Genomic DNA, 27418 nt, shown 5'->3' with positions numbered 1-27418 from the left:
TTTGCGTTTCGTTTTAGCCTGATGACAGAGCAGTTCCCAGTTCGAGGTGTGCGTTAATGATCGGACAAATGAAATCAGGGGGAGGGTGAGGTGATTACCGCCTGGAAGAGTCTGATTGGATCTATTCTGGTTCGGCTCCACTTACAATGGTTAATTATGACCTCCACAAAGAAATAATGAGTTATATAGCAGGTTGCTATGTACAAAATAGCACATGTGCCTTGGGGCGGGAGGGGTGCGTAAAATTTATATGTCCAACAAGCTGGGGGTGGGTGGGACGCGTCTGATTATGGCTAATGTCCAAGTGGTTGGGTCTCACAATTAACACGCACCTCGACTTGGAATTGCAACAGCAACATAGATGGAACATTTCTGATCTCAAATTCGCCAGAGGACGACGATGAAGAAGATGATGAAATCGAAAACGAAGGAAACCAAGTGGCGGCAAAAAGCAGCCACTATGAAACAGCAGATGTCAGTAATTTCTGTGCAGCAGCTGACGGCATTGATCATGGTGACGTTTTGAGTGACGTCATAATTTTAGATCAACATATATATGCCGAACCATCAACTTCGTCTCGTAATATTTCTGCATCAGTGACATCTGGAGAGGCTTGTACTAATAGTACACAAATAAAAGGCATGTACTTTATTTTCCCCAAATTGACAATTGAAAGCAAGTCAAAAATCTACATATTTGACAAAGATTGACATATTTGAAATTCAGTTGATTTTTAATTGACTCTCTCATCTTAGCCGGCTATTATAGAGGTTCCAATTCTTTTTTACAAGCAGCCGCCGCCAGCCTCTCAACGGCTATTATCAAGACACTCTCTTCTTTTACAATCCAAAGATTTGGACTGTATTGGTGCGCTCTTTTTATAGCTGCGAACCTGTAAACTGAGTGTAGCTATTTTGCGGTGTTCGTGGTTTGTACGATTTGAAGAGGAGCATTGGGATTCTACAGGTTTTTACGACTCGAAGAAGAGTAATGGTGTTCTACAAGGTTTAATGATTCGAAGAGGAGTATTGGCATTTTACAAGGTTTTTTGCAATCCAAAGTGTTTAGGTTGTAATGGTGTGCTGCCTTTTATAAAGTTCTGTGCACTTTTTTTTCAGTTTTTCCTGTCAGGGAGAAATCAAATTAGAGTGGTGATTTTAACCAAGCTAGAGTAGTAAAGGGGTACAACCAAGTAGGTAAGAATCGTGATATTTTCAGAGTGCCTTTATAGTGGAGTAAGAAGTTGGTATTGAAGAATCTCCTCTATAGGGTTTGATGATAGATCACTGCATAATTTCTACTGGCAATGGAATGTTTTTCAACAATTTAACAATTTTTTGAACATTTTTTTATATAACTTGCAATTTTTTTTAAATTTTTTTAATTAAATTTTCCCATTTTTTATTTTTGTCCACTCCCAGGAGCCAAGAAACTTCTTCTAGGGTTTGATATAAGATTATTGAAATTTTTTGGCCGTGAAATGGTTTTCAATTTTTTTTATATCACAAATTTTACAAACTTTATCAATTTTTTTAAAATTTGCAACTTTTTTCAAGTTCTTCTAATATATGTCATTTGTTCAGTTTTTTTGCCTCAACGGCCAACCAACTTACTTTAGTTTTTGATTGTATGTTATCAAGCCAATGAAATGGCTTTCAACTTTTTAATGTGACTGTTTTTCGCTAAATCTGAATTTTGTTTCAAATTTTCTGCAATTTATTATCCTGGTCCAAACGAATTCATCTTTATGGGCTAGTAAAACTATGTAAGTCTTAGAATAAGTATACTGGATAGTCTCTGAAGACAATGAAATCTTTCCAAAGATATTAATTTCACGAATTTTGCAATTGATAAAAAAGTTAAAATTTGCAATTATTTACAGATTTTTTTAAACTTTTTTTCTTTTTCTGAGTTAAACAATCTGCAATGGCCAACAAAACTATTAAAGTTCCTGCAGATGTGTTACTTGACAGAACCCCTGAGACAAAAAATGCTTTTTCGGCAAAATTTAGAATTTTTATATAAGTTTTGCCTTTTTCAGTTCCTTTGAAGCATTTGTCATATTACTCGAGTTTATCTAGCTTTAGTGACAAATAAAACTCTTTGAAGGCTCGTGCGTGAATGAATGAGTGTGCTGAATTGTATCATATTTGGCCTTCAGAGTCCATGCTTGAAGAGTTTTAGCAATGAGATTATATTTTGTTTATTTTGTTTGACTGTTTTATTTTCTCAACTACTATTTTGTCTTTTTGGCCGGGGCTGTTCAATTTACAGATTTTTTTAAACTTTTTTTCATTTTCTGAGTTAAACAATCTGCAATGGCCAACAAAACTATTAAAGTTCCTGCAGATGGGTTACTTGACAAAACCCCTGAGACAAAAAATGCTTTTTCGGCAAAATTTAGAATTTTTATTTAAGTTTTGCCTTTTTCAGTTCCTTTGAAGCATTTGTCATATTACTCGAGTTTATCTAGCTTTAGTGACAAATAAAACTCTTTGAAGGCTCGTGCGTGAATGACTGAGTGTGCTGAATTGTATCATATTTGGCCTTCAGAGTCCATGCTTCAAGAGTTTTAGCAATGAGATTATATTTTGTTTATTTTGTTTGACTGTTTTATTTTCTCAACTACTATTTTGTCTTTTTGGCCGGAGCTGTTCAATTGATCTTCTGGTCAAGTATATAAATTCTTCTCAATTTTCCATTCAATTATTTGGATTTTATTTCAAGACTAGTCCTGCTATGTCTTTTTGCAATTTGATTTCACACATTTTTCATGACTTTGATCTTTCAAAACGGTATAAACATTTTAGGCATTATGTTTCTTTAGAGCTTCGAAGCTAACTTTAATAGTTTTTAGAGTGTTTAGAGCATTGCAAATGCTAAAAAGGCCTTGAAACTTAAAAATGTCTTTTTGAGACGTTCTTTAATGAATTTTTGAGTCCAATACGCTCAATTTTCAACGTTTCTTGTCAATTTTTTAAATCTTATTTGCTTGATTAATTTTGCATTGACGGTTGCCAATGTTGATAAAAGTTTTTTTGCAAGGTACAATGACCTAATATGCCCATTTTATGAGCTCTCTGTTTTGGTAATGCAAACATCATTACAAAAATTGATACTAATTTTTGTAACGTTTTCAAGTTTTCGAGTTTTTCCAGCCTCAGGGGAAATAAAACCTCATCGAAGGTTTGAAAACAAGTTGCAGCATAGTTTCTAATAGTAAATTGGCAGTTTTCAACAATTTAATGTCACGAATAGTAGCAGTTTTTTGATAAAATTTTCAATTTTTCAATTTTTTTGAAATTTTTTGTATTTTTTTGTCTCTGTGGTCAGGTAACCTCCTATAGGGTATGCTAGTATGTTACTGCATAGCTGTTATTGGCATTAAAATGGTATTGCTAGTCATGTTTTAAGGTTCTCATTATTTATGAGCCAATGCAAGTCTCTCAGGCTTGAAATTGGATTTATGGATAGTCACTGGAGACAATCTTTTTAAACTTTTGTGTAATTTTATTAATAGCCGCACAGCGATAGCTGAGGCTATTATTGGCCTTCTCTTGGTTTTTTTTTATTTCGTCGTCATGATTTTTGTTACGACCATATGACGTCACAGCCACTTTTTGTTCATTCGTTCATGCAATTTCAACTGAATTGCATGTGTGACGTCATTTTTCGCTCTTAGTGGAGCGAGTTTTTTTGTTCATGCGCGTCATTAAATTTTTGGTCACACTTGACTTACCTCACTCTCAAAAATGACTTCCTCAATTTGAAATTGACTTTTATTTACTTTAATTCAAAGAGATAAGGTCAGATGGGTGTGTGTCACTCTAAATGAAGGTTATTCGAGATCAGCTAATAGAGGCAGCAATAACTTATACAGATTTTTAATCAAAATATAACAGATCAGCCTTCAATGAAAAGACGAAATTTTTTGGTCTGTCTTTTTTACTGTTTTTTTTAGACTGCCGATCTACGAATCAATTGCGGCTATTTTCTGGCAATCTGCCAGCTATGTTTCATTTTCTATTTTTAATAATTGTCAGGGGCCAATAAAAGTTTTTAGGTCTTGCAAATAGTTACTGGACATGTTCCAGAGAACAAAGAAATGGTTTTGAACTTTTTAATATTGCAAAATTAGAAAAGTTTCTTTGAATTTTCCACTTTTTCACTTTTTAATTATTTGTCTGATTTCTCGATTTTCGCTAATTTGCGGTCAAAAGAGCTCTGCCGAGGATTATGCTTGGATTACTTAGTATGTTTAATTGAATCAAATTTGGCCTTTAGTGTGAAAACCTTAAGAGTTTTCGCAATAATAATATTTTTGTTTAGTTTGGATTGTGTCTCAGTAGTTATGACTTACTTCACTCACTGTTTCAACTGAACGGATTTTAAATTCTTTTAAATATTGAATAAAGTAATGCAGTGAATACGGTCAAAGTCAAAAGAGAAAAATCAAAAGAAATGGGATAAACTTGTAAAGCCCGGTCATTGAGTCAGAATGCCTTAGGTTATCAAAATTCATTAAAGCAATTGCTAGCTGGCATTAGTATTATGCTTAATAATCTTCATTTTAGAAGCTGAATTACGTTTAATTTCAGAATCTAACCAAATATACAGAAATTACACACCAAATAAGATCACTTTGACACAGAAAAATCTGTAATTTTCTATCTTTTTTTTTCTGTTTCAATCACAATGTGTGTCAAGCGGGTCAACGGCGGCTATTTTACGGCAGTTTGCCGGCTATGTTATGTTTTATGATGGCACCTAATTGAAATTGATTGAACAAATTGGCGGACAGCTAATGCTTTTTAACTTTGACACCATTTTTCATCATAAAATGTTATTTAAAATTCGATTTATGACTAGTTGTTTTCAAGACTTTGACACTGTATATTCTGAACACATTTTAATGATTCCTTTGAGCTTTGAGAATATTCGTTGAATTTTTTGTCTTATCATCTCTTTGCATTAGGGACAGGCATCATAGGTTGCTAAATTTGTTTTTATCAATTTAAGTGTTTAAGCTTAAATTTAATTCTTTCTATGACATTTACTTTCCTTTTCTCAAGAGACTAAAAACTTTCTGAGGTTTTGCGAGTTTTATTGCTTAATTTGCTTCTTTACGTTTTAGTCTCCTTAGTTATGAGTTTCACTTAGTTTCCGCCACTGGTTTTCAAAGTTTGAATTTTGCCAATATACTTTAGTTTCCGTCCATTTTTTGCTTTGTCATTCATTGATTCCCACAAGGTTGCTATAATACGTACTCTTTCTAAGGACGCATAGAGTATATTTTATTAGTTTTTTTTTATTTTTAGGGATTCCTAAAGCACTAAATCTTAAAGAGCATATGCGTTAAGGGGTTTTGTTGACTCTTCTAGGTTTATGTTCCTTTAAGTTATTAATTGTAAGGTCAATAGTTATGTCAATTCTTTCAGTTGTTATCATGAATTGTCCGGCTACGTTTTTTTTGCTAGATCAAGTCTGTTCATGACTTCAATTTTGACTTCCTTCTTTCTTTTCGAACATTTAACTCTGTTTGTGATTGTTGACTTTTGTTTTTGAACATTTTATTTTAACAGTGGTTCAGTTTGTAATGTATATTAAATAGAATATTCTGATAATATTGAAGGTGAAGAGGTGATCTTGATATTTTTTGATTGCATATAAGTCACAGCACTTACTTATTAATAGCCGCCCTCATCTTCTCAGCCGGCTATTATAGCGCTCCTATTTTTTTTTTACTTCGTCGAATAAAAAAATGTTTCGCTTTACCTCATTTTGCCGCCTTTTCAACATTTTGCGTGAAATCTTTTTGACTTCTCTAGGCTAGTTTCTCTCTTCTCTCATTCTGCTAAAAGTGATTTTGAACATCAGTTGCTCAGCAAAGCAATTCAAAATGAACAGAGTCAGTATAAAAAATTGAAGTCAGAAATAGAAACGGGATAAACCCATAAAGCCCAATTTTAGATGCCCGCTATTTGAACGTCGTTCCTATAAGTAATAGTTACCTCTCTCTAATGCTTATTGTTATTGATAGTAGCTCCTGTAGCCTCTCTCTAAGAAACAGAAGTGTGTTCAACTACGAAATGCCATCAAAATAAATCTGACTTAAAAAAATGTTTTTGTACAAAAATCTTTTTTTTTCAATATCTTCTGTTATTTCAATCCCAATCATGCTTATTGGAATCAACGGCGGCTATTTTCCGGCAATCTGCCGGGTATGTTCTAAACTACAGACCCAACACCTACATGCCTCCCAGGTAATTGCCCCCACCTACCTGCTAACCTCACGTACCTATCTGCCCCACCACAACTACCCCACTACCTGCCATTACATGTTTTTTTCTTTAAGTGACGCAAGTTTGTTCATGACTTGAACTTTTGAACTTTGTTTTCGAACTTTGACTTCTGCATTAGAACGTTGACTTTTGTTTTAGGACGTTGACTTCTGTTTTCGGACATTGGACTTTAACAGTAGCTCTGTTCCTAATACCTATTAATAAGGAACTGCTCGTAATAATCAATGTTAAAAGGGCATTTGACCAGTTTTCTTCAAATAGCAGTCCCTCCTCTCTATCCAATCTTCAGAAACTTCATATCCATAGTACGCCCCTTCAACATCCCCCGTCACCTCACCAGTCCACCACACGTCCTCACTCTCTCCTTAAACTACTCCTTATCCCACCTACCACCTCGCTCACCTACTACAAACCCCCTCACTCACACACCTACCTCCCACCTTCCTCAACCGACCTCCCACCCTCCCTCCACCCACCTAATCCCCAACTCCTACACACCAAACCCTACCTAAGCCCAAACCACCCTTTAACTCCATTTACTAAACCCAGGCTCTACGCCAAATCCCTGAAACAAAAATTCAGCTGCCAGTTTTTGAAAACATTTTGTGTAGTTTTAGTAGTTTTAAATTGCTCTCAAACGAAGTTTGTAGCAATTATATTAGTCCTGTCGGTCTTTTTTGAAGCGATTTTTCGCTAGACCGATTTTTCGTCTGACGCTTTTGACTTTTAGTCCTCAAAAACGGGATAAACAGGTAGCGCCCAGCGGGCATTAAGTGCTCTTAGTGCGCTTCAGCTCTGTCTCAGCTCAAATTGTTTTGAAGACTTATACTTATACTTATGGTGTGAAGGGCGGTTCTTAGAGGTTGAAGACACCCCTATTGTTGAACCCCCTATTACCCACACTCCCCCTACCCCAGTATTGCTCCCCACCCCAGAGTTGCCCCCACCCCAGAGTTGCCCCCCCAATCAGCCCTCGAAGCACCCCTCCCCCCTCCCGTGGCTAGCTACTGACGAACAACCGCTTGCTAAAAACGCAAATTTATACTAATTTGCTATTGTTTTTCAAGCTTTTTGAAAACTTTTGACATTTTTTGCATTTTATCAGCCCTACTTGTCAATGAACCTCCTCAAAGGTTTGATAATAAGTTACTGCATTGTTTTTAGTGGTAATGGAATTGTTTCAACGTTTTAACATAACGAATTTTACCAATCTTTTGACAAAACGTGCAATTTTTTCAAATTTTTGGACATTTTTTTCCTTATTCAGGTCTTTCCAGACCCAGGGGCCAGAAAGCATCCTATGGGGTTTGATAATAAGTTACTAACAAATGTTTAATGGTCATGGAATATTTTTTCAACTTTTCAATGTCACAAATCTTAGCAACTTTTTGATAAAACTTGCTTTTTTTTCAAGTTTTTTTCTGAAATTTTTATCGTTTTTAATTTTTTCAGCCTTCAGAGCCAAGGAACTTCCTCTAGGGATTAAAAATAGGTTACTGAATAATTTTTAGAATAAATGGAATGTCGTGCAGAATTTTAACATCGCAAATTTTAGCATATTTTGATATTTTTTGCCATTTTTTCCAATTTTTTAACATTTATAATCATTATTCAGTTTTTTTGAGCCTCAAGGATTAAAAAAGCCTCCGTTATGGTTTGATAATAAGCTACTGAAAAATTTTTTGTTTGTCATCGGTTAATTATCAACTTTATAATATCACAAGTTTCAGCAATTTTTTAAAATAAAACTTGCAATTTTTTAACAAGTTTTTGAATTTTTTTTTGACATTTTTTAGTTTTCTCTGTTCTCAAGGGCCCCGGAGCTTACTCTAGAGTTTGATAATATGTTACTGCATAGTTCATAGATGTAATGGAATGTTCTTCAAGATTTTAATATCACGAATTCAAGCAATTTTTTAAAATAATAGCAATTTTTTCATGTCTTTGAATTTTTACCGGCAACAGGCTCTGGGACCTCCTCCAAGGTTTGATAATAAGCTGCTGCATAATTTCTAGAGTTAATGTGATGTGATCAACGCTTTTTTGTAGTATTTGGATAAAATTTAAATTTTTCAATTTTTCGGAAAGTTTTTCTCCAATCGTATGGATCATTATGAGCCAGTAAAACTATTTCAGGCTTGAAACAGGGATAATGGATAGTCTCTTCAGACAATGAAATGGTTCTTAAGATATTAATGTCTTGAATTTTAGCAAGATTTTTTTTAAAATTTGCAATTTTTTTCCAAATTTTTCCATATTTTTTGTCCTTTCAACGACTATTACTGAGTTTAACGACTATTAAATGAGTTTAACGACCATTACTGGCCAACGGAATTTTTCAAGTCTCGGAGATGGGTTACTTGGCAGAACGTTTGAGACAAAAATGGTTTTGATTTTTTTATTGCGAAGTTCAAAACTTTTTTTAGTTTTGCTTTTTTCAATTTTTTCAAGGTTAGAAAAATAGAAGTTACAGTGTCTAATCCAATCATGGAAAATATTTCTGTCTCCTTCTCTCTTTCGGTTAGGGTTCCTTTCCTTCTCTTTCTCGTTCACGTTTTATCTCTCTCTCTCTCTCTCTCTCTCTCTCTCTTTTGTTGATTCCCCACTTCAGCTGCTGTTATGTGGCGTAATTTCACCATCTCTGATCCGCATTATCGGTGAGTTATAGTTGAAAAGTTTTTTTTATCATAAATGATTTAACAGGGACTTTTTGGGAAACCATTGTTAATTGCTCTCAAAAGCAATTTGTAGCAAATATTTTAAACCTGTTTGTCTTTTATCCAATTTTTTCTTGGCCAATTTTTCGTCTGACTCATTTGGCTTTCGTATTCAGAAACGGAATAAAGAGGTAGCGCCCTGAGGACAATAAACCGTGGCTAGCTGTTGACGAAGCCAACCGCTGGCCGGTCGTTTGAGAGCAATTCGCCCGACGTTAGTCGGTTATGTTTTTTAACATTTCTTATATATAGGTGAGGTAGTTTTTAGTTTTAGAAATTATAATGAGTTGTGTCCGGCATTCTACTCTTTATTTTGCTTAGCTGAAGCTGAAACAGGAGTATATCAAACTACGGAGTCATATCAACATCATTCACACTTTCAAAAAAATTTTGTTCTAAAAATTATTTGCCCGGCAATGAATTTATTAGCTATCGTATTATTCCTGTGGTTGTTTTAATGCAAATTCTGGCTTGACTATTTTTTTTCTGACCCTTTTTACTTTTCTTCCTCGAAAACAGGATGAATAGGTGACACCCGGAGGGTAATATGTCCTCTTAGAGATTTATGCCCTAATAGTCTCCAAGAATGCGATTCGAAAAAACTGTTTAAGGGAGACATTATTATGTTTAGAATGGCGGTTCTCAATCTATAAAAATTGACCCTCTCAGTCACCCTACCACTCTCACCACAAACGCTAGCACGCCTACGCCCCAGTCTGCTGCTACCAAAGCAAACCGTTCGCCGGTAGTTTCAGAGAAATTCGACCAACTTTAGTTGATTATGATAATTTGTTCTGTTCTTTCAACCCCAGTCGAGGTTCTGGAATCAATAGCTGTTGTTTTCCGGCAATTGATTGTTGATGTTGTAAGAAAACGGCACAGACATTGTACAAATGGAAAAGATTCAACAAGTATTTAGGTCACCCTGCTGAACAGAAATCAAAGGAAGGGAGAAAAGAGAATGGTTTTTGTTCTAATTGCAATCAGAAAGAGGAGGAGAAAAATAGGTGTAATATTTTTTGCTCAAAGCCAGCAAATGTTTTTTGTCAACGTTCTTTTAAATAGTTTATTAATATTAAACCACCTTTTAGTCAAACGTTTATCTCAATTACCTGAACTAACGATGTTACGCTTAGAAGCATTTTGGACCCTATGAAGTAAATATTATAGTTTTAGATATCACTTTGAGCTATTTTCCCCATTTCTGCCTGGTGACTTGTTAGAAATTTGTCAGCAGTTTTTGTGATTTTAATCATTTTTAATAACATCTGGAGAGTTTGTTTGGTTGAACATTTGTTTATGATTTGATTGATGTTAAAATTCGACAAATGATGAGTTCTGTAGGTTATTAAATGTTGTAATTTAATCAAATTTGGGCACTTTTTTTCCGTTTTGCAAACTTCTGCTAATTTTTTTCCAGCAACAATTTTTTGGTTAATTATTGAAATCAAGGATCTTTCATAGGTGTTACTACTAATAGGTAAAACTTGAAAGCTAGACCAGGCAGTTTCGTAGTAATTATATTAGTCCTGTGGTTGTTATGCAAACTTGTGTTTGACTGATTTTTCTTCTGACTCTTTAAATTTTTTTCCCACATAAACAATACAAACAGGTAAAGCCTGGAGGACATAAGTGGCTGAGAATCTCTCTTAGAGCTTTTACGCCTTGCTAGTCTCGAAGAGTGAGGTTCTCCACAGCAGTTTTGAAGGAGACATAGTTTGAAACTTTTAATCTAAGTGTGACCCCCCCCCCCCCCCCCCCCCCCAGCCACTCCTTCCCCTTTAGCCCTTCTCCCTTGAGTCAAGCCCCTCCCCCCCCCCCTCCCGCAACACTCCCCCATCCATTCTCCACCTGGCGATATGAAACCCCATCTCGTTCAGCACTCCAAAGCCTACCTTCCATCACTTGCTCCCTCCCAATGTTTTATACCTCCTCTCCGCTCACGCCCCTCTAACGCTAAAAACCCTAAATTTCCGCTGGTTACTTACAAAGACAACAGCTCGCTGGTCGTTTGTTTAGAGCTCGCTTATAATTGCGGTTTGCGTTAATCGCTTATGATTGCGGTTTGCGCTTTTCTTGTTATTTGTTTGAAATAACTCAGCAACTATTGGGTTGGTCAACGATAGAAGAGAAGAAGTCGCAAAGTTTTATACATTAATTCCTGTTAAGTAGATTTGAGCATAATTTTGAAAGGAATTTTTCTGGGAAAGGAAAAATTTAAATTGATAGCTGCTGTTATAGCGGTCCTTTTTAATAATATCAATATTGGATTGTATTGGTGCTCATTGATTTAACTACAATCCAAACAACTTGTATTGTTTTGATGCTCTGTCTTTTTTGTAAGATGAATTCACACATTTTTCATTGACCTTGATCTTTCAAAACGGGATAAACTGCTATTGCCCATGAACACAGAGAATCATCAGATGCCGTAAGCTGGCTTTAGTAGCCCTTGAAGTGTTTAAAGTACTGAAAATGCTGAGAAAGCGTAAATTTCAGGTTCAAAGTTCATTTTTGTAGGTTCTTATTCCAAATTCGTTAATTTTGCCATGTTTCTTCATTTTTTAAGTTTTTCTAGATAGGTATCAAAATAACGTTTTTCAAAGTTCATGAAGGTGCACTGAAAACCCTAATTCTTGTTAATGCGGATGGTTTCTAGGGACAATGGGATGCTTCTGAAAATATCATAATCAAGTACTTTAGCGGGGTTTCAATAAAATTCGAAACTTTGTCAAACTTTTTGAAAATCAGTCATTTTTTGCATGTTTTGTTCCATTAGAGATGAAACGTTTTTAAAACTTGAAAATGCTTCACAAAGTGGTTTCTATAGGCATATAAATGGTTTTAGGGACTTTCAAGTTACAATTTCTTTGTCTCTTCAAGGAAATGTTATAATTTTCAACGAGTTACTTTAAAAATTGTTGTCATTTTTGATGTCATTCTGTTGTCACCTTATTCGCCAGGCGCCAATTAGGTTTTTATGAGCTTGACGCTGGTTCAAGGTTTAGCTTTTAGAGACAAAAATGCATATCAAGATCAAATTATTTCAAGTTTTGGCGACTTCTCAATAACATTTACAAATTTCGTCTAGTTCTTTGAAAAATATTGTCACTCTTATAGTTTTTTTAACCTTTAGGCACCAATGAAACTTTTAAGAGTTTGAAAATTGATTGCTGAATACTTTCAATAAAAACTTTTTATGATATTTTGCTAAACTTTGGAGACCTTTGAATAAATCTTTTTCGAGACGTTCAGAATTTTTTAAAATCTTGTCAGTTCGTTGACCTATAGGAACATTGAAGCTTTTAAAGGATTTGTGTCTGTGTTAATGCGTATAATGTTGCGGCTTAATTTTTTGTTTTGAGGCACATTAGCGTCAATATTTTGAGCAAATTTATGTAGTTTTGGCTATTTTTTTAAATCAATTTTTTTGTCGTTCTTGCTTCTGTTTGCGTATTTTGTGCAGCAATACTTCTGCTATGTTGCAAGTTGAAAGCCATACTTTCTCAGACACAAGAAGTTAGATTCGAGGTCATAAATCTTAACAACTAGATAAACTTGATAAGATTTTTGTTTCAGTTTTTAATGTTATGGGAACGACACTTTCAAACTTTCAAAGCTCAAGTCAATGTTTCTTTGAACGTATCTTTGCAGGAACGCTAACAATACAGTAATTGTATGGACAAATCTTAAGCCATAATCTCTATTGAATATTAGTTTTTAACAACTTGGCATTCAATACTGTGATCTTAGACATTTAAACACCTTGAATGCTGTTATTTCGGCGTTTCTCTGAAATTGAGAAATTAATTTTTACTGTTCTCTAGCGTTGTTCAAGTGGTCAGGTACAGTTTTTTTTAATATAACTAGTTTAGTAGTCCTTCAGGTGTTTAGAGTGCTGCAGTTGCTGGGAAGGCCTTTAGTCAAGGTTAAAAGGTATTTATTCGAGTTGATGAGCCAAAAAATGTGCAATTTTTCACGTTTTTTGTCATTATTTGAGGTTTTTGTTTAGTTGGCATTCAATTGACGCGTGGGAAAATTAATTAAGGTCGTTTTCTGAAAATAATTACTCCTTATGTCCTTTTTGTGGGCTATATTTTTGACTTCTACATTTTTAGTCAAATTTATAGAGTTTTAGATCATTTTTCGAATTTTTCTTGCTTCAGAGACCCGGGAACCTCATATAAATTTTGTTATTAAGTTACTGCACAGTTTTTTTTGCCAAATCAATGCTTTTAAGGGTTTCAATATAACGATTTCTCTAAAAATTATTAAAAAATTTGTTGGGTTTATCGGTCTTCCTGGGCATTGTGAATCTTTTATCAAGCTTGAAATTATGTAATTTGATAGTTTCTGGAGACAACGAATTAGTGAATTAGTGAGGAATATATAACTATCTTAAACTTGATCAATTGTCAATAAAAATTTGCAACTGTTTTTTTTTCATTTTTTAAAATATTCTTTTGGCGATTTTCTGAGTTTATTGATCTCATAGGGCCAGTAGAAAATTAGCATCTTCTTGATAAAATTTGCAGTTTTCAATTCTTTTAAAAATTATTTTCATTTTTACGACGCTATCGCTCTCTATGGGTTGTTGAAATTTTTTAAGCTTGAAAATGGGTTATCACAAAGTTTCTGGAAACAATGAAATGCTTCTGAAGATATTATTGGAATAATTTTTTGCAATATTTCAGTTTCTCGATCTGTACGGGTCTTTGAAATCTTTTTAGGTCTTGCATATGGGTTAATCAACATATTCACCAGATACATAAAATGTCGTTTCAAGTCATTTTTAGAGTTTTTGTTTGTGTAGTCTTGTATTGGCGTTTGGGCGTTTGTCAAAGTTGATAAAGGATTTTTGAGAGATATAATTAATTACTATGGCCATTGTATGAGCTATATGATTTGGTAATGCAAAATTAATCACATAAAATGATACTAATTTTTTGAAAATTTTTGTCTTTTTCAGCCTCAGGGGCCAAAAAACCTCCTCGAGTTGCTGATAGTTTCAAATGGCAATGGAACAGTTTTTAACGTTTTAATGTCACAAATTTTAGCTTCAAATTTTTCGAAGTCTTCTAAAAATTTTTTGAATTTTCGTCTCAAGGGCCAGAAAACTTACTCTATGGTCTGATAATTTGTTTTTGCATTAGTAGCAATGAGGTTTATTTCAACATTTTAATATTACGAACGTCAGCAATTTTTTGATATAATTTGTTTTTTTTTCAATTTTTTCAAGTCTTTATAAAAAACGTCTCCTGGTCACTTTTGCGTGCTCAGTGCTCGGGTAACCTCCTCTAGTATGTTACTGCTTAGTTTCTTTGAGCAATGTAATGGTATTCATCTTTTTAATGTTTCTGCAATTTTTTTTTTAAATTCAAATTTATTTCAATATTTCTGAATACTTTTGTTATGTTCTTAGTTTATCAATCTTTATGAATCTATAAGAGTTTTAGGCTTTGAAATTGGATTACTGAATAGTCTCTGGAGACAATGAAATGGTTCTGAAGAAACAAATATCAAAAACCTTCTATTAAAAGTTGCAACAGTTTTCTCTAAGTTTAATAATCGTCACGGGCCAATAATTTTTTTATGCTTGCTGATATGTCAATGGGCAGATTCTTGAGCAAAAAGGTGGTTTCGAACTTCTTAATTTTGCAAAATTAGGGAAATTTTCAAATTTTCCAATTTTTCAATTTTTTAAAATCTGTGGTTGGTATTTGCTATTTTATTGGCCAATGAAGCTCTTTCAAGGCTTGAGCTTGGGATCATGTGTATAATTAATTGGATCAATTTTAGACTTTGAGGGTAAAAGTTTTAACAGCTCAAAACACTTTTAGCAATGATTTTATTTTCGTTTATTTGTTTTTCGTTAAGTTTGTTTCATTTTTGTTTCTCAAGTTTTGAGATAGTTGTTTTGGTCGGCGCTGTTCACATCATCTGCTGGTCAGGTACAGCACTTCCAAGTTTGCAATTCAATTTTTTGCGTTGAATTTCAGGATTTGTGATCCTATGTTTTTTCTCAATTCGCTTTACCTTTTGATCACATTTTTCGTTTTACATAAGTCACGATTTTCACGTTTGACTTCCGATTTACCTCACTCACTGTTTCAACTGAATGGATTTTAGTTTCGTTCACTCAGTGAATTGGGTAATGTAGTGAAAACGGCCAAGGTAAAAAGAGAAAAATCAACAGAAATGGGATAAACTTACAAGCCCGTTCATAAAGTCATTGTACATTAGGTTATCAAACTTCTTTAATGCAATTGCCCTTGGCATTAGTATTATGCTAAAAACCATTCGGTTTAGAAGCTGAATTAAGTGTAATTTCAGAGTCTAACCGATTATGCAAAATTTGAACATCAAATGAGAACACTTTGAAGGTTTTGAAAGATTTTACTAATTCAAATCTCTTGAATTTTCCTTTTTTTGTTTTAATCCCAGTGTGCGCCAAGCGGTTCAACGGCGGCTTTTTTCCAGCAATTTGCGCCTAAGACTCTTGTTTTTCTTCAGTTGATCATGCTTTTACAATAGTCAACAAAGATGAAATGACAAAGGTCTTTTCAAGATTTTCTTAATGTCCAATTTGCATGATATGTTTTTGCAATTCAAACTTAAACAAGGAAATTGATGCTGATTTTTACAATTTTTAAAACATTTTTTAAAATTATTTCCACAATTTTTGTTTTGTAGGGAAAATAAGTTCTGTAGTGCTTGAAGATGGGTTACTGGATAGTTTCTAGAATAGAAAAAATAATTTTGCAGATGTTAACATGTCAAACATTGGCGCCTTTTCAATAAATTTTTATCTTTTTTTGAAAAAATTTAAAATTATTTTGTAGGTTTTTGATGTTTTTATCAGCGAAAGTTTTCCAGTGTATCAAATGAAGTTACTGCATGGTTTGTAGTGGCAATGAAATTGTTTTCAAAATGTTTATTTTATAAGAATTAATCTTTTTAATTAAATTTTGATTTTAAAAAATGTTGATAATTTAAGTCAATTTCTTGTGCTTAACAGTTTAAGTGGGGCCATTGAACTGCTCTACGGTTTGGAAATGGGTAAGCAAATAATTAATAGTGGCGAAATAAATTTTGATGGCGGTGTTAGATCGTATTTTAGCAATATCCCAATAAAACTTGATAACTCTAGTTGCCAATGAAACTTTTCAGGGCTTTAGAATGGATTACTGGATAGTCTTTATAGACGAGAAATTAGTTCTTAAAACATGAATATAACCAATTTTAGCGTTTTTGGATAAAATTTGCAATCTTCTTCAAGTTCCTTCATTTTTTTTTATTTTTATTTCTGAGACCGAAAACTGTTTTCAAAGCAACTGCATGGGCTGAAGTTTGTATTGATTTGATTTTAAGGATATTAGGGTGAAGAACGTTTTTGTAGTTTTGACTACTTTTTATAGGTTTTCATTGTTCTTGCTTCATTTTGTCTCCTGTGTGTGTGGCCAGATTTCTTTCACCTTAAATTTTGTTGCACTATAGTTTTCATTATAAACTGGTTTTCATGACAAAAGAGTGATGTCTTAAATTAATTTTAAAGTGAATTACGTGTTTTTTATTTCTCGGAGTAGTTTGTGTCAGTTTCATAATTTTCTGAACTCAACTCGTTGGTATTTTCGTTAGCTTGGTGCTGCGTTCATGCTCAAATTTCAAATTTAGGGAACTGGGATTGAAGATAATTGCACCAAATGTTATAGTGGTTCTACCTCGTGTTATTCTACATCTGTACTCTTTTGTAATTTCTATAATTTTAAAATTCTTTTTACTGTTTTCCTTGCTTCTGAATTGCTCTTATATATCATGCACTTGTTTCATTATATGCCAAGTTTTCGTTTTTTTGTAACCTTGTAATCCAACACTTTGGTGTTCATGACGCTGATCCTAAAAGTTTATACACTTCGATTGTTTTTTTCTTGGTTAATTTTTATTTATAAGTTATGTTTGGTTGGCATTAGTCCATTAGTTTGCTGGTCAAGTACAGTAGTTTTTAGTTCGTCTTCCAATTCATTAATTTGAATTTCAGGACTTCTGCTATATTTTTTCATTTCGTTGAAAGAAATTTCGTTTTGAGTTATCGCAATTCCCAGCTTGTTTAATCTTTTGCATGAAAACCTATATATTAAACGCATGATAGTTTATAAGGCACCCTGTATAACGAAAGGCAAAAATGCATGTTCAATAGGCCTCTGAAGAACATGTTCAAGAGCTCCCAAAGTGCATGTTTAAGAGCTCTCGAGCAGCATGGCTAAGAGGAAAATTTCGAGAGGTCAATGACTGACAAAATTGCTCTCTTAAAAGGTCACCGTCCGAAAAAACTCAAACTGGAAAAATTCAATGGCCGAAATGCAAAATAGTAATGACCGAAAAATGCAGATGCCAAAAATATCATGGGACGCGTAAAAAACAAGCATGCAGTAAAATCAGTGACCGAAGAAACAAAGTCGAAATTTCAAATAGATGCAAAAAGAGGATTGAAAAAGAAATTTATGGTCATACACAATTTTTCAAAAACCACGGAGTTTTTTCCCTTCCCTTCGTTTTATTAATGGGTGCAATAGCGATCACTGAGGAGAGCTCTTATTGGCCTCTGTTTCATCACCGGGCTCTTTTTTGTTCTACATTTGCTCTAGAACAATCTTTCATTGACTTTTTCCGTGACTTTTTCAAAATTGATTTCTTGATGTGTTGAAAAAACAAAATTGGTTGTGAGATAATCGAGCACAAGGGCCGAAGGTCAAGTAAACAAAGCTTAATGTTATTACGCGGGAGATCCTGAGTTCCAGCCTCTCCATTGTCCAATCCTGTTCCACGCAATCTGTTCATTTAGACATCTATTTTGAAATGAATTTTAAGCGGCGGTGACTACTTATTTAAAACTCATTTCTGTATGTTTCTATCTTTATTTTACGTATGAAGTCATTTCGCAGCTATTCCGGGAACCTGCCGACTTTTGTGAAGAAGATTTTGTTGGCGTACGGAGATTTACAATTTTTTGCTTACAATCGAATGATTAACTTTGCTACTTTCCAACAATATTTTTTGTGTAAGTTTATTAATTGTTCATTGGAGGTTCTGATGTTGCTTTAAGCTGCTCGGAGAAGTTTTTAGCTTACCGCCAACACAGTGGCGTAAATCCCCTCCTTCTTTTCAAAAGAATTTCTCAAGGCGTTAGTCGGCTGTTTCATTTACATCAGAACAGAAGACATTAGACTTCTATTTATATACAGATTTATCAGTTTTGCTCAAAAATATAGCCATTGCGCTCATTCTCTTTGTTTCTGTGGAAAATTTTTCATATAATATAGGATCGTATACAATTTGTTTTTAGTTTTCGTTAAATGTATCATTTTAGTTAATATTGGTATGCTTACATGTGTTTGTTCAAAGGTTTTTGAAAGTTCTTAAATAAATTTATTTAGATTGCGTTTCTCGGACCTGCAAATGTTTTTTGATTTGTTTGAGCTAGTTTATTTCTTCGCTCATTCTGCACAAAATCTTTTTAGATAAAAGTTACTCTGCAAAGCACTCTAAAACTAACGGAGTCACAGAAAAAATCATTCATAGAATGAGATAAAGGTTTTAGATTCAATTTAAGATAATAATTTACTGGAACGCTTTTGTTTTAAAATGTTCTTTCACTGGCTTAAGTGATTTGACTTTTATCAAGAGAAACGAACGGGATTAACAAGTAAAGTCCAAGTGTTCAAGATACTGACAAGTTCTCCTGAGCCTAAGTAGGCTCTAAAAGTACGGTTCACCGAAGCAATACGGCCTTGATAATTTTGAAGTCTGATGATTGATTTGGAACCCTGACTCTATTTTACGTAAACTCTAAAATTGCTCAAATTTTGAAGTGCTGAATTTTTTTTAAGGAATGAGTTGAAAAATCTGCTGAATTTTTTTAAGAAATGTGCTTAAGTTATGTAAGGAATGTGCTGAAAGTGCGGAAACCGAGATTTTTGGAGGTGCTGAAATTATGTAAGAGATGTGCTGAAAATTTGTAAGAAACATGTGACAATTTCTGAAGTATTTTTTTTCAGCGTATTCATTACCTGGAATGAAACTTTCAACACATTCAGCATATTCCTTAAAAAATTTCAGCATGTTCAACGCATTTCTTAGAAAATTTTTTGCTCACTCCTGCTCACATCTCGACCCGGGATACTTCTTCCTCCGTTACTCGTAGCAGCTGACCTTTTAAATCTTAAGCTAAGTACAATAAAAACCAACCCTGACTTTTAACTCAAATGCGATTTGTTCAACGATAGTTGTTTATGTTCTGACCATGAATGTTTGTTTGTTTTCAGAAGAAGGAGATCTAAGTCCCCCAAGTGATGTTCTAACTCGCCTCGCACCACTTAGTAGTGGTAGTACTCAAACGCCTGACGGTCACGAACTTAAGTTAGTCTGTTCTTCATTTAATTCAAGATATGAATGCTTGCGACCAAATTTATTTGGCTTATGAGCTCAACAAAGAAACTTGTGATAGAGACGAAAAACAAAAATTCATTTAAAATTTGCGAGAAAGCGGTGTCGAAGCCGTTATAACCATAATATATTCCGTAAAAAATACGATACAATCAATTGCGTTTCTTTTGAACAACAGTAATGTGATATATGACCTCTGAATAATGAGACTAGGCAACAAGTAGACAAAAAAGAACAAAAAAGCGAAAAAACAAACAACTAATTCCAAAGTCATGAAAATATTAGCTGCCAACTAAAATCATTGAATAGTTTCATTTTTTCTGCAAATAAAGCCATACAAAACTGTCATAATTCAATTGTCTACAAAAAAGACAAATAAAAAGACACTATTCGAAAATTAATTGAAATTTTGCTAAAAAAGACCTGCGTCGAAGCCAATGAAAAGATATGCAATAAAATAAATGACATCAGAATTGTTCATTTCTGCCTTTCTCCGACACGATTAATGTGATGTGCGACCTGCAATTAACTAAACTAGTTGTAAAGTAGGCACAACTGATGAGCAAAATGAAAATATATAAAGTGCGTTTAAATATTTGATTTCAAAGTCATAAAAAAAATTTAGCTATCTATTGAAATGAGTAAATAGGTGTCTGTGTTCATCCATAGGAATCCACTGAGACTTGCAGTTATTCAGAATTTTTCCTACAACTTCGAAAAGAAAGACAGTTAAAGACAATAATCCATTAAATTTAGCTAGGAGACGGTGTCAAAGCCAATGAAACCATCATCTAATCGACCAAAAAATTGATATGTTCAATTGTGTCTTCTTATCTTTGTGCCTGACGAATGATTTGTCAATGGTATGAAAACACAAAAAACAAAACACAAATAGTTCAAAATGTCCAAAATGTCCAAAGTTTTTGGCGAAAACTCGATGTATCAAAGCCGATGCGCCACTATTTAAAACGTAAAACAATAAATGATAAATCTTAATTCATTAAGAAGAAGATTTGACTTGTATTATTTGCTGACATTAAGCTAAAAGTTGACCAAAAAAAGAAAAAGCAGCAGAACTCAAATTTTCATTATTTATTTTGAAAGCAATTGTTTTCAAAAGTCAAAACGAGTAAAAGCTTTCGAATAAAAAACTAGATAGGTTTGCTTGAAAGTCTTTAGGAGTGCAATTGCAACTTTTGTTGAAAAGCCTTGATTTGGAGTGTTTTGTTTTGAAATTAACATTTAAAAAAATCAAAAAACGCAAAAATATTTTTTAAAAGGCATTGACTGATTACAATCCTAATAATTTTGGACCAGAAAAATAATGATTAGACCAAAACAAATAGTAGCACGTAGTTGTTCCGAAAAATTTAGATATGGGTAAATTAAAAAAAACTCAATATATCCATATTAAAGGATGCATTTGGTTAATTATCGAGTTGAATTTGCAAAAAAGGGCAAAGTATGAGAATACTATTAGTATATAGTATAAGAAGACTATTAAAGCTAGTGCAAAAAAAACTAGCCCTTGAGAGCGTTAACGATGATTGCTTTAGCTAGGTGTGTTAAACCAGCAATGATTGCGTTATTAGGTGTGGTAATCCCGAAATTTTAAACAAAGTGGACTAAAGAAGCTTATTTTTTGCTATTTTTGATGAAAAATAATTAATTTTGAAAAAAATAGCAAATATGGCTCAAACAGTTGAACAACACTCTTATATATTTAGAGTTCAAACCAACATAACTATTGTTACTAATTTAAAATATTTTTTTGGAAAATTGCCTGAACAAATGCGTAAAAACACGGAAAATGAGAATTGAACCAAAAATCAGTCAAAATTTCTCAAAATTTTAGACCTCGTAATTAAATTTTAGACGCGCAAAAAACGATATTATATATATATATATATATATATATATATATATATATATAAATTAATATCGTTTTTTGCACGGAGTTACGAGGTAACTATATACGATGAAATATCGATCGGCCAAATTTGACTGAACAAAAAAGGAAAAAACCCAATTGCGTTTATAGTTCCTCCCCCCACTGAAGTTAATCCGAACAAAAACGGGAAACAAAAATATTTGTAGACATCAAGCAGATCTCCAGGAGTGAGCTGGAAACCAAAAGTCGCTCTATTCTTTATCAACTTTTATAACTCGTCTCGAGACAATTTTTTCAAATAGTTCAAACTATTAGAATAACTTTTCTTGAGGACTTACAAAAATAAATATAAAAAACAAACTTTGGACTCTAGCTAATTTGAAGGCTCAATAATTGAACTATTTCCGCTCTGGACAATTGTTTATGCTGACGCTGTTCCCAGTTCACAAGTTTAACTATCAATAAACCCTCGCCTGCTATTAACAATTATATTTTTGGGCTAGAGGGTGGTCATATAAAACAATTGCTGTCAAGAAAAAAATTCACGAAAAAAAATAAAAGTTAAAGCTCTGCGACCTGTGTTTCGCTGAAAACATCTCCAAACTCAGGTCTCAATGATTCCTTTGCAGTCAGACAGAAGATCCTGGACCTAACACTAGGTTAATCGCTCCATTAAGCAAGTGTAACCGCAAGTCCAAGATCCATACCATCAATCGAAATTATGATTATGTCTTATTTACATCCAGCAGTCTGAGCAAAGACCAAAGAGAATGAAAAATTTATTGTATTTAAATATGAGAGATAGAGATAGTGAGAAAATAAGGGCTCAAAAAATCATTGTTAACAGTGCGGAAGTTATTGTTCAGGCCACGATAATTCAAAGTAGTGATGTTTTTGGCTTTATTTCTATTGTTCGAGCCACTGTTTCATTAGGCTACATTGTAACTACAACTATTCTATATTCCACTCAGATTTTTTATAATTGCTTTTTAGTTTTCTAGTAAATATGCAAAATTTTCAAAAGTTTTTAACCGTTTGCTGAAATTGGCATATTTAATCAGTTATTGACCGATATTATTAGATTCTATTTAGAAACCGAAAGAATGGATTACATTTTCTTGCCGATAAATCAGATCAATTTGCATGTAGTTTTGATGTTTGTCTTTTTGGACACAATCCTATTTTGTTTCAAAAAAAGTAAAATAACAAAGGTCCATTTAAAAAACTGTTCTTAAGTTTTCTTAATTTTAATAGCCGTCCTCATCTTCTCAGCTGGCTATTATAGCGCTCCTATTTTTTTTACTTTGTCGAACTTTTTTTTCGCTTTACCCATTTTGCCGCTTTTTTGACATTTTCCTTGAAATCTTTATGACTTCTCTAGGCTATTTTAACTCTTCTGTAATTCTGTTCAAAGTCGTTTTAAACAGCAGCTGCTCAGTAAAGCAATTCAAAATGAAGAGAATAATTATATAAAAAAAAACCAAAACCAGAAATGGAAACGGGATAAACCCATAAAGCCCATTTTTAGATGCCCGGTACTTGAACTTTGTTCTCATAAGATTTAGTTACTATCTATAATGCTTATTGGTATTGATACTAGACCCTGTAGCCTCTCACTGCGAGACAGGAGTATTTCAATTACAAAATGGCATCAGAATAAATCGCACTTAAAAATGTTTTTATACAAAAATCAATTTCTGTTGATATTTACTTTTCTTTCAATCCCAATAGAGTTTTGGGGATCAACGGCGGCTATTTTCCGGCAATCTGCCGGGTATGTTTCATTTTGTGGTGTTTTCGTTAAATTTTTGGTGTTTATTGACTGTCGTCGGGACTTGACCTTTCTTAATCATTATAACGCGATAAACGAGAAATTTTGCGGGCTTTCTTTTGATTGTCTATAGTAATAAAAATTTGCATTGTGCCGAAATTTGACCAACTTTTTGCATTTGCGTCTTACTTTTTTGTGTGTATTTTATAATAGCGACAAAGCGATAGCTGGGTCTATCTTGGGCCCTCTCTTGGTTTTTTTAATTCTTTGTCAACAAATCTGTTACGACCATATGACTTCACAGTCGTTTGAAGTCTGAGTTCTGTTAATCTGTTGACGGAATTTTGATTGAAGTGATTGACATTATTTTTCACTCTGACTGAATTGAGTTTTTTGTTCTTTCGCGTGATTAGGCTTTTGGTCGTATTTGACTGACTGACCTCAGTTTCAAATTGACTATTCTTTACTTAGTCTCAAGGAGGTAAATTCAATTGTGTGCTGTGTGTGTGTGTTTGTGGATTGACTGTGTGCGTGTGTGTGTGTGTGTGTGTGTTTGTGTGTGCGTGTGTGTCTGTCTGTGTGTGTGTGTTACTCTAATAGAAGGCTTTTTAGAGCTGCAAACAGAAGCAGCAATTCAGGTTCTTATTCGAAATAGAACACCTCATCAATTAAATTGACAGGATTTTTTTTCAAAAAAATTGTCAATTTTGGGTTTTTTTTCTCGGAAGTTCATCCCAGTTCCTCTTCTCTTTAACACGTTCAATGGAGTAGAGTTCTATCTAATTTATATAAAAAGGGCAGGTAGTGTTTTTGGCGTCTTACTTGGAGTTGTTTCCAGGACTTTCATTAAGTTCTATTAACGCATTTGTATCACTCCGGTGAATAGCAATTGGAGCAAACAAGCGAAATGTATCGTTGAAAATTTTTTTAACCTCACTTCTAAAAAATTATAAAATGGTGTTTGAGGAATATTTTCTTCTCTATTGTGCCTTTTCGTTCAATTGCAACAAAATGACACATTTTCTCACTGTGTTTCTGTTTTTTGTTAGTGTTTTTGTATCGATGTTATTTTTACATAGAGGAAGGATTTTCACGCCCGTTTTCTTACGAAGTTTACTCAATGTTTCATCTCAATAGGTTTTAGTTTTGCATTCGACAACTATACGGATTATTCTAACCACTATCGAAGTCAAAATTTTAGAGTAAACAAAAACAAGATTAACCGATAAAACTAGGGACTTAAATCATAGTTCACTCCCAATTATCGTCACGGGAGTCAATGTAAAGTTTTTGGAAGTCTTGTAGCTATGTCTTTGATAGATAATTTGCAAAGGATGTACCGGGCATTGATTGAAGAGCAACTTCACCTAAATGAAAACTGAGACTTAACCGTTAATCAATCCTCAACTCTGACGTGAAGGATAAAAGCACAACATTGAACTACCGGGGTTTACTAGTGGCTTGCTGAAGTGCAAAAAATTAGGTTTAGTTATGCCAACAATCAGGCATAGTGATTGTCATTTCAGGAGTTTGGCTGCTGGGTTGGTGGCGGCCGAGCAAGCCAACAGGCAAGCAAGCCGTATTTTGAAAATGAGGTCAATCAAGCTGAAAAAGTTTGGGATACCTGTATTTTAAGTTGCCCCTGGCAGGCCGCCGGACGCGCTTCGCTTGCGTCGCGGCTTCGCCACGATAACCGGCCTGCGGTTTCCGGATTACATCCGACAGCGGATGAGAGGCATTTTATGGACAGCGGTCCGCTGAGGCCCGTACGCTGAGCTTTTATTGTGTAGAAGTTACTTAGAACAAAAGCAAAATTTACACGACAAGAACTCGATTTTAGGAAATGGGCAAAAAAGAATAAAAAATGCAGCAAGTATTTAAAAAAAGAACCTGCGAGTAAGCTGTTATGTAAACTGTTTTTGAGTGTAATTCTGTTTTTTGAAAAGACAAATTGACATTTAATTTTTACCGTGTTGCTCAAATTTAGTTAAAATTTCTTAGGTCCAGAATGCTGAACTGACCCTAATACCTACAAAATTTCAAAAAAAGACTGAAAGCATGGCTTATTAACTATATAATTTTGTTCTCAAAACAAATTTTTCTAAATGTTTCATGGCGAAACATTGTGTTTTGGTACTTGAATTTACCAAGCATTTTTATCTCCTGGGCAAAAATGACTTTCAATCACTCTCCTATTCTATTTGAATATAATGAACCCAAAAATTGACTAAAAGAACTTAGTCGAACTTTAGTACCTACATCACTGAACGGGGCAGAGCAAAAATGCTCAACATTGCAAAATTCAAGATAAATGTTGCTGATTTTCTCGCAAAACAGTGAATGTCGTTTTTCAAAAAAGTAGTGTTTGTCTTGAATCTTTTAACAGGCTGCCTTCTGTCTTGTATGAGGAAGCTACTGATTTTGGATGCAACGATGGAGCTGAGATCTCTAAACCGCAATCTTGCCACCCATCATCGAATATGTGTCAAAGCGATGTAGTGAGTGAAGCAGAAAGTGATGGTAAGCGTCAAAAATGACAAAAAGAACAAATCGTGCCCACCCTGATAGGGGAGTCAGCTTCAATTCAGCACTTATTCTTGTGCGACGAGCGCTGAATTGTGCTGAAAGGCACACAAGAACGCTAAAGAGCGCTAAAATAGCAGATGCTCTTAATAAAAAAACTGAAATTCAACACAACCGAACAAATTCAACACTTTTTTTGCAAACTTTTCAGTGCTTATTCGACATCATCCAGCGCTTATTTTGACGGCGATTTTGTGCTGATTTTTGTGTCAGCGCTAACTAAGCCCCCCCCCCCTCGTTTGAGTTTTAAATTGCATAGCTCTGAACTTCTCTGTTATCTTCGCCAGCTGCCTAAAAACACTACAATAATCCTCCATGATCTATCATTTTGCATAATTATATTAGAAATGTGAAAAAAGTTTCACGCAAAAATCTTTATCAATTATCATATAGACGTAATTTATAGAAATTTTCTATATATGATCGCTCGCGGCCTTATTGCGACTGTCAACGTTTGCGATTAAAGTTCCATATAAAAATGTGATCAGTTTTGAATTTTTCAATAAACGATTCGGTTCGTGAAATTATGCGCTTCATTGTAGATGCCACTATTGACGTGAGAAAAGTTGAGCTACAATCGACAAATACAGCTGACGTCATCAACTCATCACAGCCAATCTCTACTACCACCACTTGTCAATGTATCTCTGGACACTGCATGGACAGGTACGACTACATATATACTGAAATCACTGAGTACAGCTATATTCTAAAATTTTGTCACTTTTCAACGCATTTTGTACATGATTTCGGCGCTTGTCATTGTGGCGCCTCCGTTCATAATAAGAATTTTGAGCTGGTATTTCAAAAAAATCGGCGCTTTCAGAGTTTTCAAAAAAAATCTTGAAATGGGTATTTGCACTGCATGGTGAGAATAGGTCATTTAGCTCATAAATTCCGCAAAGATACGTTTACTTGAGAGCTAAAAGCATATAGAATTGATTTTGTGCTTAAGCGGGCGGTGGTCAAGCGATCCGATAGGCAAGCAGGCCGAATTTTGAAAATGAGGTCAAGTAAGCCGAAAAATTTTGGCGTACCCGTATTTTAAGTTGCCCCTGGCTTCGCCGCGATAACCTGCCGGCGGTTTCCGGGTTACATCCCAAGCGGATGAGAGGCATGGCCATGGACAGCGGTCCGCTGCGGCCCGTACCCACTAGATGTCTAAAAATTAACGTATTTTTGTTTCTTTGGTGCATTGGAATAAATTTTGCAGAATAATACTACGCACAGTATTGGTTGTAACGGCTAACAATGTATTATTTCCGATAGATTACATAACTATTACATAACTTTCGGCTTGCTTTTCTGTCGGCCTACTTTTACTTTGGCTTCCTTTGCGTTCGCCGCTTAAGCGCTGGGATAACAGCTGTGATATTGTACTTAATGCTTAATTGCTCTCAAAGAAATATGTAGCATTATTTGGGTACCGTCGATCTTTTAGTGCGGTTTTTCCTTGATCGCTTTTTCATCAGACCTTTTTGACTTTTCGTTTTCAAAAACGGGATAAATATTAACGCCCTGAGGGCATTAAATCGCCGACTAGCAAACTTAGAGAGCCTTACTAGTTTCTATGTGTACAATTCGTATGATTCGCCAAAAGTGCTCAGAAGACTCCAATCCCCCCTCATTTCACCACTCACTCCCCCACTTCGTTCCACATCTTACACCGAACTCACGACAAACATGCTCAGTGCCCTATACAGCTTCCTA

The 27418-nt window shown here is 34.2% G+C and overlaps 1 protein-coding gene across 1 annotated transcript in view; it reads left to right on the top strand.

Annotated features, from left to right (window-relative positions):
* The window catches only part of LOC142351535 (uncharacterized), a 74315-nt gene that overhangs the window by 30167 nt on the left and 16730 nt on the right, over nt 1–27418 (top strand). Inside the window, exons 10-14 of the mRNA XM_075403607.1 lie at nt 18–46; nt 354–640; nt 19343–19436; nt 25512–25645; nt 26251–26374. Coding sequence (XP_075259722.1) covers nt 18–46; nt 354–640; nt 19343–19436; nt 25512–25645; nt 26251–26374 — 668 coding nt within the window. The remainder of the gene's footprint in view (nt 1–17; nt 47–353; nt 641–19342; nt 19437–25511; nt 25646–26250; nt 26375–27418) is intronic.

Source organism: Convolutriloba macropyga, chromosome 13 (assembly GCF_964194025.1).
Source record: "Convolutriloba macropyga chromosome 13, txConMacr16.3, whole genome shotgun sequence".
Lineage (NCBI taxonomy): Eukaryota > Metazoa > Xenacoelomorpha > Acoela > Convolutidae > Convolutriloba > Convolutriloba macropyga.
This window is presented reverse-complemented; position numbering and strand designations above follow the sequence as displayed.